At 39.9% G+C, this 22,272-nt stretch overlaps 1 protein-coding gene across 11 annotated transcripts in view; it reads left to right on the top strand.

Moving 5' to 3' along the window:
- The first annotated feature begins 3,029 nt into the window (after positions 1-3,029).
- The window catches only part of LOC104915097 (TLE family member 1, transcriptional corepressor), a 137,281-nt gene continuing 118,038 nt past the window's right edge, over positions 3,030-22,272 (top strand). For 3 of the 11 annotated variants that reach the window (XM_085212662.1, XM_085212656.1, XM_085212655.1), the window contains exons 1-4: positions 3,032-3,725; positions 3,959-4,059; positions 5,377-5,440; positions 5,532-5,576. In XM_085212662.1, the coding sequence (XP_085068788.1) occupies positions 3,702-3,725; positions 3,959-4,059; positions 5,377-5,440; positions 5,532-5,576 (234 nt within the window). In that variant the 5' untranslated portion in view covers positions 3,032-3,701. Of the gene's footprint in view, positions 3,726-3,958; positions 4,060-5,376; positions 5,441-5,531; positions 5,577-15,944; positions 16,049-22,272 lie in introns of those variants that run through there. The other 8 variants (XR_014880289.1, XR_014880288.1, XM_085212660.1 and 5 more) reach the window with 5 other exon arrangements.

The following is a 22,272-nucleotide window of genomic DNA, read 5'->3' as shown; positions in this document are numbered from 1 at the left end:
CTGGTCATTTCTCTTCAAATGTTCACAGTTTAATTTTGTTGGTTTCCTGCAATTTCTAATTTTACCATATTGTGCGAAACCACAAGGGATTCTTTGGATTGGCTTTTATTTGAGGTTTTACTGCTGCACGTTCTGCTACTGACTTTTTTTTTTTTTTAAGTTCAACTCAGGAAATTTTTAAGGGTGAAAGAATGGGAGGAGGGAGCGAATACAGACACAATGGTAAAATGACCTTCTGCAACTTTCTGAACATTCTTGCCTACAAGGAAAACTACTAATTAAAAATAAATCAAATTACAAAGAGAGTATGTAATGGCTATTAGCCAAAAGATAACGAATAATTAGAAATGAAACTGCTTTACCCTGCTCATATCATTTACACTCCATAAATAAAGAAATATTTTAGAGGTGATATTGTTTTGCATGCCCTCATAGTAATTATTATTCTTCTGGCTGTACAGGTTTCTCATTACTCTATCCTGTACACTGTGTGACTCAGATGCTATTTTATTCCACCTGTGCTGTTCTGACACTGAAAAGGGCAAAAATAGAACAGCCCTCTCCCTACCATGCACATATGCATCATTTTAAAAGGCATTCTCTGGTTCTCTTTTGGTTGAAAAAACAACAATCTCTCAATATCAAACTTAGAAACATAAAATCAATTGAATTTTGTAATTGTTTCTTACGCTGATGTGCTCCGACTACACAGATAAAACAATGAGATAAATCATAAATTTACTAAATTTTTCCCGAGTCCTATCTACAAACTCTTCATGATTAAGGCCATCAACATTCTTATTATATGTGCCAGTTTGGGGGATTTTGAAAAATATTGCTTGTAAATAGTACTGTTAAAAGTGAAGAAGAAAAAAAAAAATCCAACACTATGATAAATTGAAAGTCAGACAATAAGTCATTTCCCTCAGGAGCAGATGCTACATCTCAACCCCTTTCAGTATATTCAAACTAGATTTTGGATCTGATACTGCTCTTTTTTACTCAAATCTCCAACTGCTTTCAGTGTGAATTTTAAGTACGTGGTCAATGCAGGATTATGCCTTCTGCTACAGGAGGTAAGAACATGATGTTAAAATCCCCACACTGAAAAAGAATTGGTTCAAACAGCAGAGCAGAACTGAAGGTTAATCAGAAGGGTTGGGAGGGGGCAATCTTCTTACTGTACATTTTTAAAAAACACAGCATAATTATTTAAGAACAATTGTTTGTAATTCAGTTTGTAAACTGTGTAGGGTAATTACAGTATCATGGCATAACAGTCGGGCATAAATACTACCCTGAGTCAAACAAAGCTCTTTACAACATGCTTGGCCAAAATTTGGCCTATCTTTCACTGGCATAGTTACTGTGTGCTGCCATGAGTAAGGATGTTACGTTTTTTGAGAATAATTCAGATTTATACCTATCTAATAAAAAGGATCATTTGTGCTTTCATCAGCTAATGATGCCAAAGTAAATTACTTAATTATCAGATAGTGTTGACTACTATTGATGCTATGTAACATCAGATACCCACACTCAAAAAAAAAAAGAAAATTTTGTTTGACACCACTGATGCTCTTGCAGCTTTTCTGTCTTGTTTATGATGGAAAAGATTCAAAATGCCCTTAAGTGATTGATTCTAGGATTTAAGGGGGTAAAAAGCACTTGTTAAAAGAAATCAGGAAAACAGAGCTTTTCTTCTCTGTTACAACATGCCTTGGACATTTTAATGATGACAAATAAAGATTACAACGCATTTCAACTTTCATGTAGGTGAGCAATTATAAAGAAAAACAAAACAAAACAAAACACAAACTTTTGTTTATGTTCCAGAGCATAGTGTTGTTTTAATGTCATATCTGTTAATATCTCATTAACAACTTGTGCCAGCAGGTTAAGCAAAGGACAACCAAAGTTAGGCAAGTGCTACATTATTACAGACTCCATAGCTGCTAGGTATACACACACAGTATATAGTAATGGCCTGCATATTTATGGTAGCTTTCATCTGAGCATCTGAGAACTTCATAAGCATTAATTAATTAAGATTTACAATGCCATGAGCAGAGAGGTGAGCTGGCTTGTCCAAGGCAATAGGGGAAGAGCTGGGAAAAGAACTCATGAGGAGGAGCTCCAATTATGCATGCGGAGTGCCAGGCAGGTTTACAACCCCACCTTGGGAAGCACCACCTCACAGTAAAGCATTTTCACTCTTGTCTTAAAAACAGTAACGAAGAACAGTCCTCATGTACCTGTACTTCTTTATGTATTCACAAATGTGCATGCTCATGCACATTATCTAAACACACCCATGTGGGTGCCCACAGGTCCGCGGATCCGGCAGGACACGGGCAGGTGACGCAGAGCCCTGCTCCCAGAGCCTCGCAGCCTCAGAGTGTGCAGCTTTCAGCCCGAGTGCGCTGAGCGGTTCCACGTCCTTTTTCTTTGGTTATTCTGGCAACAGAACTGCACACGGCACAGCACTGTGCACAAGCTCCTATTCCGGTACCTCCTCGCGTCAGATTTCCTAACAAACTCCAAACTTCGGGCTCCTTACATAGCTCCAAGTACTTGTGAAAAGCATCAATAGGCAACGGCAAAGCGCGTACAGCAGCCACCCCGTATAACGCTCCGAGGTGTCCTCCAGCCTCACAACGCCCCACTCCGGACTTCCGCACCGCCCCACGCCCCTGGCGGACAGCACCACCCTGCCTCCCTGCCCCTCAGCACCACCGACCCCATGCGCGCAGGCGCCGCGTGCTGTGGGAGAAGCAGCCCCACGTTACTTTGATTGACAACTCCCCGCTCCCCTTCCCACAGACCATCCCCTCCTCCCTGCACTCGGCGCCCTCCATTTGCCGGCACGGAAGGCTCCCGCCGCCCCGCCAGAAACGCTTCCCAGCGAAAGGCTGAGAGGCAGACGGAGCTGCACTCGTTCCATTGGCTCGCGGCGCCGGACGCGTCACACACCCACGTTGGTGCGGAGGCCGGCGACTGGCTGCTACCGCCATCTCTCCCCCCGCACTGAGCGCTGTGGGAGTGGCCGGCGGCTGGTTAGCCGGAGGAGTGTGAAACCGCGTGTTAATGCAAACGGCGCGGCGAGCACGGCGCATCCTGCCCGGCCTGGCCGTTCCCGTCCCGCCGAGCGCGTCCCGCGGGGCTGCCGCGCTCCGCTCCCCCGCATCCCTGCGCGGATCAGGGCAGGGCCAGGCCGCGCTCCTCGACCGGGGGGAACTTCACCTCGGCGGGGCAGCGCCGGGACGAGGAGAGCGACAGCGAGGAGAAGGACGAGGATGGGGAGGAGATCGCGATGCGCCGCACGCTGCTGAGGCGCGGAGCCGCCCGGTACCGGAGGCCGTCGCCCGCCTAATCCTGCGCGGAGCGCGCGTTCCCCGCCCTTTGTTGTGCTGTCTCCGTCGCCGCGGAGCCGTCCCGCGCCTGCCCCCCGCGGAGCCCCGCTCCGGCCGCCCCATGATCCGCCGGCGGTCGGAAGCAGCGCGGCTGCCTCCGGAGGCCTCCCTCTCACCCCGCTCGCTGTGACGGCCCCGCCCGGAACCCACTAAAGAGCCACTCGCCCTCGCGGCTCGCGTCGCCCGTCCCGTCCCACGGAGCTACCGCGACAGAGCGGCTGCGGCTGGAGGATGTCCCCGCGGCGGGAGCACTGAGCGCCGCGGGGCGGTGTGAGGCGGTTCGGAGACATGTTCCCGCAGAGCCGGCACCCCGTGAGTACGGCACCGGGCGGAACCGGCCCTATGTGCGGCGGTCACTTTCCGCCCCGACGCGTGGGGAGCGGCGGGGAGGAGCCGGGCCGCTCCGCTGCGGGAGTCGGCGGGAGGAAAGGACTGGGGCCAGGATCGCGGCAGGAACGGGGCGGGCGGCAGGACGGACCGTCGTTGCGTCCCGCCCCGTCCGCGCGCTCTGACCATGCCTCTCTCTCCCTGTCCGTCCGCACCAGGCGCCGCACCAGGCTGCGGGGCAGCCCTTCAAATTCACCATCCCGGAGTCGCTGGACCGTATCAAGGAGGAGTTCCAGTTCCTCCAGGCTCAGTACCACAGGTGAGCGGCTGTGGAGTCGCGCCGGGGGCCCACTCCGTTCCGCTCCTCCCGCCATGGGCGCGAGATTGCAGGGAGCGGCCGCGTCCAGGCGGTGGCGTGCGGAGCTGGGACGGCGTGGAGCCCTCGGGCGAGTGCGCGGCTGGAGGCGGCCGGGTCCGGGGTGATGGATGGGGGGGGTGTTGCGGGAGGAGAGCGGCGTGGCCACGGAGGAAGAGCCCTCCTCCGTTGCGTGCGGTGTTCACGCTAAGGTGAATCCGACGCCGACGTGCTGTGCTAGAAGAGCCGGGAGGATGGCAACTTTGTAGCGCAGAGTTAAGCGTCAGTCTGCTAGAGCCGCGAAGTGAACTTCGTCGCGCGGCGCTGCGCTGTGCTTTGGTGCTGGAGCCCGCAGGGAGCAGATTCCTGCGAGCAAAGGTATTTGGCAATAAGAGGCTTTTGTCTCTCGATTCTGTACTCCTTTGCACCTGAGCGGTCTGGATAGGGATAGAAAATCTGTTACTTTCCATGCTGGAAGTCAGCCGGCTGTGACTGGAGCTCCCTTTTCCCACACTAGTTTGATTCTCACTCGAGATTGTTGATTTGTTTGAGCCGTCGGTTAGAAATGAGGTATAAACTGTGAGCATTCAGTATTGCAGCTGTAAGTGAATAAGGCTGCTTTCCACAGTGTCTGTTCCATAGGATGCTTTTTAGTGGCCCTTAAAAAAACCAACACCACCACCAACAAAAAAAAAAAAAAAAAACAACAACAGCAACAAAAAACCAACAAAGGGAATATTGCTGCTTTTGCTTTGCTCAGTCAGAATTGTTAAAGAGATGTTGCTGTTTGTGATGAGACAGACAACTTTTCTGAAAACAAACTTACTGGGAAATGAAGGTCAGAGTTACTGCTGTCCAGCTGCAGGCAAGATAACCCAAGCTGGAGGCGCCTGGATGTTAGGAGATGCAGATATGCCAGAGATGTAATTCTAACCACAAATGATGCCGTTTGGCTGTGACTCTGAATGTCATAAGTGGAGAAATACTTCTGGCTGCTCAGAGGAACTTTGGAGAATGTCTGATCCTGACACAGCCCAACGTCAATATCCTTTGCCTGTCTGCGTAGCTCTGGAGGCAGCTGCAGCTCTCAGGCAGCACCACGAAATACCTTCTGAATTTCCTGCTCAACCCTTGTGTTTAAAGTATGAATTAAGCCTTTATCCCTCTGTTTGCATGTGAGTTATGAGGTTTTTTAATTAGCTGTTTTTGTCAAAACACAAAGTGGGTAGGTGTCAAAACAAATGACATAGTAGTTACATTGAAGTGTGATCTATTTTGTAGCCTTAAATTGGAATGTGAGAAACTGGCAAGTGAGAAGACAGAAATGCAGAGGCACTATGTGATGGTAAGTTTGCTTGTTTTTCTTTATTTCAGTAAATATCTTATAATACAGTGCAAGCCAGTTTAAAAAATAATACATGCTCCTTTATTTGCAGTATTATGAAATGTCGTATGGATTAAACATTGAAATGCACAAGCAGGTAAGGCATTTTGTTTTTTAAACCACAAAAATCTGCAATCAGTCTGTGTTTAAGTGTAGCTGCTGTGTTTGTATTCAGATGACTGCACTGAATGTCTAAATAGACTGATTGTAGCTGTGATTAGCAGACCTATGCCTACCTGTCAAGTGTGGTGTAGGTTAGGCTGAGTGACACAGCTATCTGGCTGTTGGTCCTGAAAGGTGATGTGAGAGGTAAGAAAGGTCTCGTATCTGTTTTTAAAAGTGTAATTCAGTGCTTATGTATTTCTGTTTTGTTCCTGGTAGGAAGGAGCCTTTGATGATGACTTTGTAACATATGTAGTGACAGTTGCTCCAACACTTGCTATTTAAAGGTATGAAAGGGTTAGTGACTTGGAAAGCTCAAGTTATGACTATGAATTTTCATGTTCCCATAAAATTCACACTTACAGCCACTATAATGGTGAATAAAAAGAGTGCTGAAGTAGAACAAGACACTAAAGACCTCATAAGAGAAGAAAACTAAATGATTGCTCAGCCCAGAGGACCCTCAACTAAGTAGTCATTGTCTGCCAAATAAAGCTTTAATAGTAGGGTGTAAGTATTCTGTAGATATGCTGACATTCACTTTTTCATCAAGATGCCGGTACAATAAGTCTTTCAGAAATCGATGGCCTCTTAAAAAATTATCATTAGATGAAGTTGAACAGTTGGACACATTTCAGAGTGCAACAATACAACTCTTTCTTGAAGTGTATGTGCTATTTCATCTAAAATTCTTGTTTCATTAAATTAAAGAGCATGGATGACCGGTTAGGGCATAGCGAGTAAATTGATTAGTTCAGGCTTTGGATCTTCAATATATTCAAAGACTTTCATTAAGTAAGTGAACTGCAGAGTAGAACTCTTCTTTTGTAACTCTGAACTCTTTGATTTTTATTTTGTTTTCACTTAAAAATATTGTATTTGGTGAGTTGGTATCGTGGTTCATTGGTAACTGTTTGCAAAGCTAGACTAGTGTTCCACAGTGTTTTTTAGAGTTACACTTGTTTGAATCCAAAATGCTGGTAAAAACAGGGATGTTAGACAGCCTAGTAGTTTTGAATGATGAACTGAATAGGCAAGTAGAACAGTAGGAGTGGTGGGTAACTTGGTTCTGTGCTGTGGTGTGTTTTTGTCCAGTCTGTGTTAAAAGAATGGCATTTCCTCAGTGAGGTAATTTTTTATCCTCTTTATACACTTGATTCCGATTTTTGGGTTTCTGTTTATTTGGTCTGTTGTAAAGCTCAGAATAAATAACTTGTGAGGAAGCCAGTGTCCATACAAGGAGTTGATTTGGTGCAAAATGGATGTTATCTTCGTAAGATCTTGACAAAGTCAGGTGACTTCAGTAAATGCACAAGGAATTAACTTTAAGTAAAATCAATTAAGCCCATGACATTAAAGAGCCTCAGAACTGAGGTTTCCACTTTGACCTTAACATCTGTGCATTGCAAAGGTTTAATGCTCTGTATATATGGCAACTATAATTATCTACTCGGTATGCAGTGATACTTGGGAAGCTTTTAAGATTTATGGCAGACCATTACATCTGCATTGATTCTGGTAGAGGAGAACGGAGCACACTTACTCCCTGTGTGCTGTTAAGGAAAGAAAAAGCATTTGAAGGGATAAATAGTTTTTCTTGGTTATGAGTTTTAGATACTATGCTTTTACATGTTGAGGAATTCTGAAAAAAATAGCATCTTCACATTAAAGATTTAAATGCCTGAAATAGTGCTGTTAGAATTCAGTATGTAGATGGTCTAATGGTAAGGAGACAAAAAAAAAGCAAAGCAAAAAAAAGCCACCAATGACATTCTTCTGAATTTCTACTTCTAACAATAAGTTCTGAGGAGGCTTTTGTCAGATAGTAATCATAATTCTTATTAAAACTGGTGACGTCTAGCCCCAAGGGTGTAGCCAGGCTCAAATTGATGCTTTTTGCTGGCTGATCACCAGCATGGCCTAAGTGCTCATTATGTTGTAGAGAGGGCCTTTGGAGCTCTCATTACGTTTGACAGAAATTCTCTCTAGAGGGAAACTGGGCATTAGCTAGACTTCTGACAGGCTGAAATTATTCCTGCTTTATGGCTTATAACCAAATGCTAGCAAGGCATCATCAGGAGACATGAAAAATTGTCATTTCTGACAACATCTTTGTTACTGAAAAATGCAGTGGTGGGGATACTTTCCACTGAACAAGCTTTTATGTTCTTAAGGCCTACCTTCTGTGTGGATGCTGTACGCACCCTGTGTGAAGCCTTTCAGAGTGCTTGGGCTGCTGATTTGAAAATAAAAAAAATTGTAGTGCAGTGATGTTAGCTTGTGCAGTGTGCTGTCCATATCACTGTGGAAGGTGGAGGTCACTTCGGTTGAAGGAAGTGGTTGTAGTCCACCTGCTGATGAAAAGATTGATTTCTTGTGCTGATGCAGTTGCATCAGTTACTAAACTCTTCATTTAATTCTATAATCTATTACGATAATTTGATTTGAATGTTGCTATATGCATATTTGACTGAGGCAAACTTGATAAACAAAAACAGCTGTATGGTGGTTTTCAAGTTGAATACACTGCATTTGTGTCAATGAATGGCTGCACGAAAGCTTTCTTCACAACTTTAGCTTTGGCTCTTTGTAGTGTTTTGCCACAATATGCTTAAACCCAGGTACTGCTGATGCATTTGGTCTCGCTGGCGGAACATAGATCAGGAAATAATCATTGACACACTTGTGGCTGGTTTGTGTTTTCTTGGTTTGTTTCTGTTTTTATAAGAATCTCAAAGGTTAATTCTTAAGAGGATGTTGTGCCTGGGTTTTTGTACTGTTTTCAGAGCTAATTATTGTAAGGTGTATATAGTTACTGATTAACATTACTGTCTCTGAGACAGAAACAAATTTGAGGATTTGCTGAGGGTAGGTGGGATTGATTCAGGTATCATTTTCATGTGTGTCATGGATTGAATTAACAGATGAGAGAAACTGAAGACATTCAGATTTTCCCACTGTGACATCTTTGGCTGGCAAAGCAGATGTGCTAGTGCCAAGATTTAGAGTCTTTTGGGTGTTAAAAGTCCCACTGTACTTGAAGGGTTACTGCTCTTGGCTATTAGAGAGATGCTGAAAATAAAGAGGTGCTGCCCTGTCATCTTCTGTCATAAGTCAAGTGATAAGGCTTCCTGTGTGTTCAATGCCTAGATTGTTCAGGCGCAAGATTAGCTCTTGTTCAGTGGCAGGCAGCCAAAGAAAGAAAAACTCATCACTGCTGAACTGATAGACTGTATAAACTACTACAGTATTTGAGTGTCTGCAATCCCAAAGGTGACAGCTGATTTTCCTTCTCTTCGGGTGGGTTATTGTGGTCTTTGTGACCTGCCTTGAGGCAGGCACGTCATTCAGTACTTTGCTTCCTATAGAAAAGTGTACAGACTCCTAAACTGCATTAGGGTAACCAGCATAATTGTGCAGCAATTAAATGTCTGTTTTAGTCCAGAATGTTTTATGGAATCATTTCTAATGCTCTTTGTTCAAGGACTGAATCTTCTACTGATATCTTATTAGAACATCAATCTTCAGGAGTGGGTTAAATAGAAGGAAATTAAGAAGCTTAGTTAGCTCTCTACAGCTCCTGAGTAGGATGGCTGTGCTGTTGAAAGAAATTTAAAGATAAATTAATTTTTTTTTTCTACTTGCATTTTAATTACTATAATGAAAAACGTCATGAATCTTAAAGGTTTCGATGATGCACTGTGAATATTTCAAGAGGGTTTTACAGTTGGATCTGCTACCTGCTTTTATTTTAAAAAAGAAAACAGGATTGATTGGGACATGTTTTTCTCTGTACAGTTGTATATATTCTATAAATACTGGATTTCTAAGTGCTTACAGTTGTACCACCAGTATAGCCATCTAAGCTACAACTGCAGTTCCTAAATAAGAAGGAAAGCCTGGAGAAATGAGCTCAGCTTTCTCAACTTTAAAACCACATTTAAGCTCTAGACTGACATTAAGGAGTTATTGGACAGATTCAGGGTGCTATGTGAAATATGTCTTCATGTGGCTTTTAGATAACCATATTGTCAGATACTCTCTATTATGCCAGTTAATATACAACTTAATCAAAAAGTATGTCACAGTGTAAACACTCTACATATGTTAAATACTATCAGATCATCTTGCATTTTGAAATGGGTCTGCCAGATTTCATGTTCATCGCAGGATCATTCAGGGAAAGGAGAATCTCTTTTTTTTTGGCGATGTTGTCAGACTTCCTTTGTAGTGCTAGAACCTAACTTGCTAAATTTCTGTTACTGTACTTCATGGATTGGCTTAAGCAAGTTTGTGGTTTTTTTTTTTTTATAAAAAAAAAAAAGCTGGTATTTTTTGGGAGCAGGAAGTGGAAAAGGAAGGAAGAGTTCTTCTCTCACAGTGGGTACTGGGGTGAAAGGTAAACAACTCTTTCTGCTATTTGTAATACTAATCAGGCTGAGTATTTGAATTACCTTTCAGCAATTTTAGTTTTGTAGCAAAGGGTTAAAATTACATTTCATCTTCTTTACAAAATGGAAGATAGTGTCTTCTGAATTTGTGGGTAGGTCACTACTGGCTTATACACTGAGGGCATCTAAAAACAACATTATGTGAACTTGCACTTACCAGAAGACTCCACAGTACTTAGTAATTTAAAAATGATTAACCACATTCAGTAGAGCTAATGATGTTGTCACTCCACTGAATGTAAGAGTTGAGAATATATAATGACAGCTGTGTTTACATTGTAACTGTATACTCAGCTCCCTCTTCTCACTGGCATCAGTTACTTGCTCCATGCTTCAGTTAGTTGTCTTTATTAACAAAGAGGAACAAAAAGGAGAAGAATTGATTTTTCTTGATTGGTAGTTTTTATATTCTTAACCATTTCATTCTCATCATCAAGGGTGTGAGGCTGATGGGTGTTCAACTTGTCCTCTTATGTAAAACTTCTTTGTAGTGGGTTTTTGCCATTGTGTGGGAAGGAAGCTGTTGTGGATGCAAAATAGTAAAGCATTTGTGTTGATTTTGGGGGGAGGGGTTTAGGGGCTGGGGATAAAGAAACTTCATTTCTGATGTTGTCTTTGTTTGACGACCCTTAGTTCTCAGCAAATGCGTGTAATTGGTGTCCAGTTGCCTTTTCCATGCAGTTAGAATTTTAGACCTTTGTGAGCATTGTTTACGACTCACTTTCACATTGGGTAGTCCTAGCCTACTCAGTTTGTGAAAGTACAAGTTGGTCAATAGCTTGATCATCTGATATGCCTTTGCTTGATTTTTTTTTTTTTTTTTTAATTTATTTTTCCCCACTTTCAGTCTACTCCACTGAAATGAGGGCACAAGAGCTAAATGCAGTTGTCAGGGTTTAGGCAAACCAGAGATTTATGTAATGACATAATTGTTTTCTGTATTTTTTTTATTTTTCTTTAGAAAAGTTCTCAATATTGGATTTCTTTCCTTGGCTACCAACAAATTCTGAACTGCTGATACCACCTCTCAGATTTGATCACATCTGTGTTCTTGCTCATGAGCACCGTTGGCTCCATCAGTTTATACTGAGGCTAGGGGTGGTTGCTCCTGGTGTGCCTATAAGTGTATCTAAGTTGTGTAATTACACTGTTTAACTGCCCTCTTCAGCTTGTAAGGCTGCTTTGCAGTTCTTCTGTCTGTCATTGTTTCTACTTTGAATCCTCTTGTGGAACTAATCTTCTTACTTACTGTGTGCTGTCTTCTCCAGACTGTTGCTGAGCTCATAAACCAGACTGCAGTAAAAGTCCCTGAGATACTACTCCTGACATTCCTTTTTTTGCAAGAGCTGATGGTTTTCACTTGCCCAGTTTCCTATTTTTTGACAATTATTTATCTGTTTATGGCATGGTGCCAGAGGCAATTGAAGGGAAGGTTAGAACTTACTAAATCATTGCCTGTGTGAGCTCTACTTCAAATCTGACTAGGTTTTAAAAATGAGTTTTTTCCTGAAGTCACTTATTGTAAAAGAAGGCATAGTAATGAAATTTTTTAACTTTTTTTCCCGTGTATTTGTTGCAGCAGCACATGATGGGTTCCTTTTTTTTTTTTTTTTTTTTTTTTTTTTTTCATGAACAAATGGAAGTAGCACTGGTTTCTCTTAGAAACATATTGCTAGTATGCTTAAATATAGATGGAATGGAAAAAGGATTATAGCTTTATTTTATAAAGTTCTGTCGAGGATTACTTTAGTTGTTAGCAAACCTAGTATTACTGAATATACTTTCAGTGTGTTGAGAAAACTGTTCAGAAAATTAATCAGTTTGGTAGATTTCTTTGAAGTTTTTATAATGATAATAGTGTTTTGTTGCTAGTGATAAATTGAATAGTGTTTCAGAAGCCTGCAGTCTCTAATTGGGGATTGACTGAGTTGCTTTCCCCTTTTCTTTATGTTCTTCAGAAGCATGAACAAATTAGCACAGATGATTAAATTACAAATTAAAGTTCTTTGAGAGCTGTTTCGTGGGTTATCTTTCAGGGTTGGTTATCTGGAAGTATCTTCTACTGCTTAAGTGATTGGAAGACCTGGCTAACCTTTTAGGCTGGGTGGTCACGTAACAGAAAACAGATATTTGTGTTTGGTGCTGTTCTTTTTTGTTGGTATGGTGATGGTGGTCCCTCTGCCTTCTCTCACCCAGTGTGGATTTTTCTTCATTTTCATCTTTTTTTTTTTTAAATCTTGAAGATTTTTGATGTTTGTGTAAACAGTCAGTCAAAGTAACTTGTAAGGTGACCAGGCAGAGTATTGACAAGAACAGACACAATAGAAAACTGCATTAGGAGGCAAGCCACTGGGATTTGTAGTAAATATATTACAGAACACAAGTGAATTGCTGATACTGCTTGTTTAGCAGTTTGCAAGGGCAATGGTAGTATGGATTTTTGTATTAGAAGAAAAGGACTGTGCTGGAACATCTAGTTGATGGCTGAGGATAAAATTGATTTAGACAACAAAATGCTGCCATCTGTGTTTGCCATTTTAGAGGCTTCTCTATGGAAGCAAAACAAAAAGATAGCTTTCAGTTTCGGAGAAGAGAGCAAAAATATGTGTGCTAGTTTGACTGCATCTTGATTAGGTATTAATTCTAAGAAAACGTGCTTCTGTCGGGTCAAGAAAAGCAAAGGACATCTGAAAATGGATAGTTCTAATTATCTGTGGCAATTTGCTTATTTATGGAGTTGTTTTTAAATATGCCAAACCCCCTGAGTTGCTGTGCTCTTTACTTCATTATATAGTGATCTCAGCTTCTTTAAGTGCAGAAATTTGAATTAAATCTCAAGGAGGAGAGAAAAAAAAACACATTTTCTTGGGAAAAATAACAGATAGATTGTTCTTTTGTGGTTTTGCCATAACAGTTTCCATTTACAATAAAATGTGCTTTTGTTTTGTTTCTTACTGAAATGTTTATCACTGTTTTTTCTTTACATGAGTCTTGAGTCTGGGTATAAGGTCATCCTGAATTTCTGCTTTGCAACTGACCATAAGGTTGCCAGCCATTACTTTGCAGATATCTAGCTGTCTCAAATAAGGGACGTAAATTGCAAGCTAAGCAAAGAAAAAAAAAATCTTTTTTTTTTTTAAAAAAAGACCTATGGGAAGCCTTTAAACTTTTTCGTTGCACTGAAATAGACACTGTCAGGTGGCAGTTCCAGAGAGGACTTGGCATGTCTCTCTGACCTAGCAGAATTAGTTGTAGCAGTGCCATTTCTGACAGGATGCTTGTCTGATCTGCTGCTGAAGATTAGCAACGGCAGCCACTATCAGGCTGTCTGGGTAACAGTGCTTTTCTGTGACTGAAGTGCTTTTTTAGTTACAACCCCTATGTGTGTTTTTTTTGTTTTTTTTTTTTTTGTTTTGTTTCAGTTTTAGTCTTTTTTTTTTCTTTTTTTTTATCCCTGTGCATTTTTGTCTCACGGATAGGAAAAGGCGATAGTTCCTTTTCCTTCCAGAAGCTCTTTGTGGACTATTGCAGCCCTATTGCAGACTATTGTTCATTCTTTGAGTGGTTTTGCCCAAATGAAGAGCAGTGCCCAAAATATGCACAGTACTCCAGGGTTGGAATCACTGTGCTGAGTAGCACAGAAGACTTGCTTAGCTTATTGTTGACTGTGGTGGCAGCCTTTTACTAGCAGTGTACTGCAAAACAACTTCTGATTCTCTGTGACAGAGAGGTTGATTGCTTTTCTGGCCTCTTGTGTCCTTACTTTTTGCTCCTATCTAGGTATGCATACCTAGATATGCATTCTCTGTCACAGAGAATCAGAAGTCAGTTCTGCCTGACATTTGCAGGTTTTGCAAGGTTTTCACTAGCCCAGGATTCACTAGTATGCTCTTGCTACACTACAGTTGCCATGGTTAACTTGATCAGAGCATTCAAGTAAAGTGAGTTCTTTGCACTCAAACAGTAAAGGAAATGTTGACCTTAGGTAGCTAGTAATTTATATTAATTATTTGTTGAAGACTTTTGTTTTTTAGTTAAGGTGGGTGCAAAAAAAGTTAAAAAAAATAAAAATAAAAATAAAAATAGTTTCTAGCAGCATTGGTGCCTTCTTACTATCTCTTTCCTCCTGAAAGTGAATTAATTGAACCTTTTTTGTTCTCTTCTTAGTATGTCACATGGCTGAGCACCAGCTTTGTTTTTGCATAACTTAGTAATGGCACATAATTTTGTAACTATGTGCCTGTGCTGTATATATTTATACTGCCTCATCTGGCATAGTTTTTCTTTTTGCATGCTTCCTTGTTTGCATCACTTCAATTAGAAACTTGTGATATAGGTTCTTGGTAGAGTTCGTCCTTACCTTCTTCCTCTGTCCTTTCCTATTCCACTCTCACATGTGTTAACTTTCACGCATGTCCTGAATACTATTTCATTTAAAAGCTCATCAGCTTTCCATAATGCATTTTATCTTTCAATAACAGATCCTGTAAAGATGAACTTAAGCAGTTGACATCTGATTTCAGAAGTCTTAGAGCCTTATTACTCTGCTTTGTACCAATAACTATAAACTGTATTGTGATTGTCAATCTCAAATTACTTCCTGTCTGATCAGTTTAAATCAGCTCTTGTCTACAAGATGTAATCTAGGTGGCATATTCACCATCTTTCTGTATCCTGTGAGCAGAAGGATATAAACAAAACATAATAAAATAAGGAAGAAATTTATTGACATATCTCCAAGATTTTGCTGAAAGACTTCCAAATTTCACTTTCCCTACACAGTGAAAGGCACCATTATTCCTTCCAAATTCAGTGTGGCAGCTAATTCTGCTAACAGCTAACAAAATTTGTCAGTCCTCCTAACTTGGTATTGATTAGTGAATCACCTGATAGCATCTGAAGCATTGATATGAGCACCCCTCTAAGGCCTTAAGTTGTTTCAGTGACTTGAGGTGTTTGAATTTCAGGTGTGAATATAGTAAATATTGTAAAACTATGAAATTAATTTGAAGTGCACAAGTGCATGTGACGTGTTTGATTAAACTCAGCTTAATTTGATAGTTATTCCTGAAGTCCCAGTGAATGTAGTGTATTGTATTTTTTCCTCCATATTTCCATCCCTTGTCTTGTTATGTGGTACTGCTTATTTTGTCAGTTTTCATACTCTTTGTTCTACTCAAGATCAGATTCTAATGCTGTTGTAGTCTTACTTGATTGTTGATAAGGACTGAATCTCAACTGAGAGTTTTGATAATGTCTTGAGTACTTTAAATGTATTGTGCTTGTTTTGAGGTACATTATGCTCTTACATTTTCAAAGCTACATAGCTCTAGGTACTTCCACAGTTATGTATTATCTCTGACATTCTATGGCCATCCTAATAAAGTGGCTCTCTGTGAGTGCTTTATGGATATGTGAAAAAACTTGGTTGTAGCTTATGGGATTAAGAGCAAAATAGGAAGGATTTTTGGAGTGTGTTCTAAACTAAATGAAAAACCAAGGAAATGGGATTTCTTTCTGTCAGGTGTAGCAGTTATAGCTATTCTGTTTTTATGGTCCCCTTCTTTTACACTTCTTTTTGTCTCTTCCTTTTCCTTAGATAGTGCTGTGTTGCTCAGCTGTTCTTGCGTTAGTTAAGTTCTTAACACCCCAACAGTAATTATGCAAAACATGTTTGACAATTATGAAGAACGTGTGGGATGGGAGGAACTTATCTGGCTTACCGTTCCTCTCTTCTTTCAGTTAGGTTCTTCCTGTGCTTCCCTGTGAACAGCTGCTACTTGGTGGATGCTTCTTGTTAGTCTACTTAACTTGCTGATCTGCTAAGCTGGTCCTTTTCCTTTTTCCTGTAGAAATGTTTTCTGCTCAACTAGTGAGCTGAGATGTTGGACGATTCTGAACATCTCCAGGAGTGCTTTTGGAATAAGGTGATCAGTGCGTGCCTCTGGAAATGAAGGTGGTGAGACTTTCTCTTTTGGATCAGTCAGCCTCTGACTTGCTTTTCCATCTCATGAAATCTGAGTAAATGGGAATGGTGTGTACCCCAAAACAACTGGAAAGTAAATTAAAGCTCTGTTCTGGCTTCAGAGATTTAAGCAGTTCTGTGTGTTAAGGTTAGCTTAGGCATGGAAACGAAGCTGTGGGATTAAAATTTGAATGAATGCAAGATGAACTGAAGTTGGATTAAGGGAGAAATGTTATAATGGCCCATTTTAGCCAAGTTTATGAAAAGTCTTAACATAGCGAAGATGTGTGAAAGGATCACTTGAACATCCTGACAACAGCTTTGTTGTTGCCAGTTGACTTAGGTTCAACAGAATTTACAGCTGCAAGTGGCATGGGCAGTTGTTTACAGTGGTTCAATGAGACCTGCACAGCAGCTCTATTATAGTAGAAAGGATTGAAATTAGACATCTGAAATATATCCAGTCACTTTACAGTTGAATAAAGTTCAAAGCTATAGTGGATATTTCTAAGTGTAGCTGTTGGCTTGTGCATCAGATCCAGCTTATGTTTAAATTAACACGACCTTTCTGTAACATACAGTAACATCTGAAGAGGCTTCAGATAAATGTAATTTAGGTAATAAGTGCACATTTGGAAACTATCTGTCATTCTGCAACTTTGTCATTTGAATTTTTGTTCTGTTAATATTTCTGTTGCTTCTTTCTTTCTGCACTCCCACTTACAATATGGTAATGTTTTGTTTTTTTTCATAGCTAAAGATTTTTCATGCTAGTCTTCTGGGATTTTAATATCATCTTGTGGGCGGCTGACTTTATGATTAAAATGAGTAGTACAGACGTGGGGCAGAAGGAAAACTGTATATGTTAATGATATGTCATGTTAAACTGACAGCTTATCCCCCAAATACAGAGATTGTTCTTGTTTCTGAAGTGAATGCTACCCATTGCTGCTTGTCAGATTGAATTTCAACTATATGTGGAGAGTAAACCTTCCTTCCTCCTCCCATTGGTGTGAATGTTAGTAATAACAGTGTTTATAATTTAAAATACAGTTTGAAAGCCAACTTCCACAGTTTGTCGCATGGTGGTTAATATGCTGTAAGGGGGAGATGAATGTGGCTACTTCCCAGTCTGTTACTCAGGAGACGAATAAATTTGATTGGCTGCTGCAATTCTAGCAAAATCATTCGATTTGAGAGCAAAGATAAGATATCCAATTACCCAAATGATCTGTGGGGTTAGCCAACGTTGTCATGGAGACGTGAGTTGGAACAAATTAAATTTTAAGCAATGAAATAATCTTAAAGCACGCCTGGGAACAAGAAAATTTGGCAGTGGCACTTACCTGAATTGAATCTTAGCTTGACACACTGTTGTTTGACGTTGATATATTATGGGGGCCTAAACTTCTAATTGGTATATTGCCTTTTTTCTTCCTTCTTGCAACTGTTGCCAAAACAGATCGTGGTGTATTTGTTTTAAACAAAAGGGCATTAATTTCTCAGTGCTTAATGTGAATTCAGTAACTCATGAACAGCAAAGTTCATAGAATGCTAGCCTTAATCATTTGAGACTTTTGAATATTTAAATTTTGAGATTTAATCACACATCCAACATCCTCCCCATCCCCAAATTGTTAGCAATGCATTCTTGAAATTGCATAAGCTTTACTGTGGCAAAATTAAAAGTTATGCTCTGTGAAAGGTTGGTTGTGAATTTTTTTTTATGTGCTCTATGAAAAGGTATAATTTTTGTTGTCTCTGAAGATCTGAATCACATTAAGAATAAAAACTGCTACACTTTTAGTGCTGGTTATTCTAGTGTTTCTGTAAGAAAAATGAAAATAAAAATGGATACTAACAGTTTAAGACTAAATTGTACACTTGCAGTTTCTTATCAAAGGACTTCATAGAGATAGTTTTCAGCTGGTTTCTGGTTTGCAGCAGGAATTAAAAATGGCCAAGCATGTCCCATAAAGAGGGCTTTTATCTACGTGCCTCTTAGACATATGGGGATGAAAATTGGTCTGAGATCAAGTCAGTTGCATCATCACAGTCTTTGATTTTTCTCCTCATCCCTACTACAGATTGTCTCAAATAATTCAGTAATGACCAAAAATGCAACATTAACCTTTACTCCCTGTTGGAATGCTGTGTTACATGCTATAAATATCAAGAAATCATTTCCTTCTTCCAGAAGTAGTTCAGTATTTTGCTTGGCTTCCTCTGTGTTGAAAATGTAAATGGAGGCATAATACTTCAGAATTAACTTGTAAACCTTTTGTGAATATGATTTGACTATATATTCTTTTCTGTGCATTAAAGGCAGGTTGACTTGTTTGAATGCATTAGGACTTACTTTTTCATTATCACAGCAACCCTGGGTTTTCATATGTTGCTTTTATTTAGTTTCCTTTCCTGATGCTTTCTCAACATTTCTCCTAAGCTGTCCTCCTCCAAATTTGTTGACAAATGTGTTTTTGTTTTTGTTTTTTTTTAAATTGATTTGAAATAATTGAAGTGAGAAAAAATGTAATGAAAGCGTAGATACTTAAGAAATGGTGATGGAGTACTTCAAACACCAATCTAACTTTTGGCTATAGAAAATGCAATCTGCAAGAAAAAATGAGCTTCCATCGACTATTTTATCTTAGCATTGTTTGGTAATGTAGGCCTGGACAGCTATGTGCAGTCTCGAAATTAATAAATAAACATTTGTCATAATACAACTGATTGTCATAATAATGTCTTCTAAGATTTAATTTCTGCTTTAGATTACTGTAGTTGCTATAGCTAGTCCTTGCTCTGACAAATACGGGAAGCGCTGACTGGAGCAAAACCACAGCTGTTGTTGGAAACTCTGAATCTGATCAATGATAAACTAATTTTCCTCAGGTGAAAGTTGTATTTTTTCATTCAGAAGTGAGGGTACTGACTCTTACTGGCTAGGGCTTCTTTTATGAGTGGTGAAATATGTGTTACGTGTAGTGAGAAATCCAAGTAGAAATAGGGCACTTGCTTCTTTCCATACCAGTGCAAAAATCTGTATTTGCTAAAGATATTGTGTTAAGTATCTTACATGGTGCTTTTGTAATGTACAGGGTGTCAAAACACTAAATGATCTGAAGTAGACTGCTGTACAGGAAAACACTTTGATACTTAAGTAAATATTATATTTAGTTACTAGCCTGGCTGCTTGGTTCTATGTCATTATGTTAGGAATTCATTTTAGCAGGTGACACATCTAAGTACAGACACTTGAGTTTGGCAGTGTAAGGTCAAAGCAAGTGTTTTGACCTTAATGAGTCCTTAATGATGTGGAATGAAGGCAAAAAACTGGATGAGTAAAGCCAAAAATAAGGCTCAACCTAATTTTACGAAGCGGAGCTGAATTCCTTCATGTTAATTTTTAATGATACTTCAGAAGGGAGGGTGGCATTTCAGTCAGAGGTCTGACAAGCTTGTCATTTGCAAATAAATCAAAAGACAATCATTGCAACAGCAAGAACCAGTGAATGATGTAGTTTTGTCATTCTTTGGTAGGTCTCACACTCGAGCACTCTGTTAAAAATGAATGTATTCAAGAGGTACTGCATTAAGGACACAAACAATTAAGGGCTCTTCAGTTGCTTTGCTAAGAGCTGCTGTAGAGCTAGGAGGGCTTTCATGAGAGATTTGGGTTTCTATAATCTGCTTTAGCAAAGAGCTGAAGAACATGTGCAATTAGATATGTTTGTCTCTGCTCCACGCAACTTTCTGCAGAATTTTCTTTGTTTACTCATTCCTCTGACTGTTCTATACGACTCAAGATCAGCAATTAGATAATAGGTATGTTATACTGCGAAGCCTCTGAAAGTAACTGGTAAGTATTTTTAAACTGTTAGGTGTATGAGCCCTAATTTAGAAAATTATAGCTTGCTTTAATGTCAGCAATTACTTATGTTCTGTCTTGACTGACTCATTCAAAAAAGTTTTTTGGGAGTTTGTGTGTGTGTATCTATCTATCTATCTATATAAATACACCTATTCAAATTTATTCCATCTTGAATGCTGAAAGTTCATTTTTAAAACCTGATTTGTATTTAAATCTATGCAACTTTCTTTTTCTCATTGCTGAAAAAAACTTCTTACAGTTCTTGATGATGAAGATTAAGTGAATTGTGCTGGAATACCTAGTTTAAGTAATTCATTATAGTACAGATATTTTAAAAACATCAGTAAAAGTACTTTTTATTAGTTATTTGAGTTTTTTTTTTTTTTTTTTTAAGAAGCTGTAGAGATCTGCTAGTAGATAAATAATTTTAGGTACTTTAATAGTGTGTGGGAAAGAGTGCCAGTATGCAGACTGCTTTTAAAAACAAGCAGATTTTGGTTATGAGGTGTGGAATAGAGAGTTTTAGTTTTCTTCCAGAGTGAATGCTTATTACATGGCTCTTGTAGCAGTAGCAGCACATCTTTAAACAAGTACTTGTTTATGATTTGTATGCTTAAATTTACCAACAACTGTGGATGAATAGGAGATGCTTTTTATATGTAATGATGCCTTGCTTCAGAAGGTGTTAGGAGGAAATTTTTCCCTTCAGATGGTAGTGAGGCACTGGAACAGGTTGCCCAGAGAAGCTGTGGATGCTCCTCCCTGAAAGCATTCAAGGCTGGTCTTGTTGGGTTTCTGGGCAATCTGATCTAGTGGTTGGCGACTTTGCCCAAGGCAGGGGCTTGGAGCTAGATGATCTCTGATGTTCCTTCCAACCCAAGCCATTCTGTGGTTCAGAAGGATACTTTATTTCAGTGTCACTTTTCAGTTAATTATTTGTAGTATGACACAATCACTTTAAAATAAGATTAATTGAGGAAAGGCTTTACCTCTTTCTGGGTTCAACACTAATTTTTCAATAAACAGACAATCTCTGATGAACATTACGATGCAGAATGGAGGCAAATGTAGTTCTTCCTTTCTGTCTTGTGCGTAATTCAGATGAATTATGTGCCTTTTTTCTCTTCCAGGCTTGTTTGATCCTTTTTGATAGGATTATTAGAGAAAAGGAATAATTTTAAAAGTATAACTGTTGTGCCTTGGGACTGGTAACTAGCACCTGATGTTATGTGTGTAGTTCTGTATTTACACCATTATAGTGAAGCTTAGATGCTTGGGACCTTGTGAGAAAACCAATAATGTATATGACTTGCATGCTTTCTAGACTGTACTCAAAATAGACTTTTCACAGCTACAATCAAGTTACTTTTCAAAATTATGGAATAGAGAGACTCTTGTGTGGCTCATGCAGTCTGAAACAAATTTTTAGGATAAACCAAATTACTTCTGTCCAACTTTATTTATTTTCCCACTTAAAACCTGCTACAGTTCACCTTAGCTTTTGAAAACAAAGCTAGTCCTGTTGGTCTAGGTCTATCTTATTGGAAATGAACCACCTCATTTCAAACAGTAAGGTTGCTAAGTGGCAGTCTTCATTGCTTACTATCTGTGTTCTTTAAGCCTTTTAATAGCAAATTGTCACAATCATACACTTTTTTTTTCCTTGAGAGACTTAAGCTACCAACATATCTGTCAATAGCTTGGACATGCTGATAACCCCTTTATATTATTTTTGGTGGTAGTTTATCTATTACCTGTGAACGGAATGATTCATAGTTTATGCTCATAGACCAACAAAACATATGGACCAAAGCTGCTTGTTGTTTGGTCTTGTGTAAGAAGATGGATATTTCTGTTAGAGACCTATTTGCATTGTTGTGGGGAGAGAAAGTGGCTGTTTCTTCTTTGCCCATGCACGAGGAAGCCACTCTGCCTAGAAAGAAATGATCTCTGAAGTGTTCAGGAGATCCACTGGGCATGTGGACCTGCCAAGAAGTGATGTAGGTCAAGTGGAATATTTCAGCTTACATCAGAGAGAGGAGTTTTAGAAGTCTATCTGATGGGAAAAGAGGTGTTAAAGCTTGCCTGCTGCACTTAGATTTCAAGTCACGTGTTTCTCGAGACACAGAAGCACTGTGGGGCTTTTGTTTTCTAATTGCTGATTGTCTGACGTGTAAGCATCAGCACATCTCTGTGTTTTTGTAAGAAATGTGGGGTGATGGGAAGGCTTGGAGCAAAGGCTCAGCAGATAAGTTAGCAATGTTTTCATCTGACTTGCTTGAGTTTCTCTTTGTTCAGGTTTTGGCATGTAATTTGGCTGACAATTCTCAGCAGTGATTTT

The sequence above is a fragment of the Meleagris gallopavo genome, chromosome Z (assembly GCF_905368555.1).
Source record: "Meleagris gallopavo chromosome Z, MGAL_WU_HG_1.1, whole genome shotgun sequence".
NCBI lineage: Eukaryota > Metazoa > Chordata > Aves > Galliformes > Phasianidae > Meleagris > Meleagris gallopavo.
This window is presented reverse-complemented; position numbering and strand designations above follow the sequence as displayed.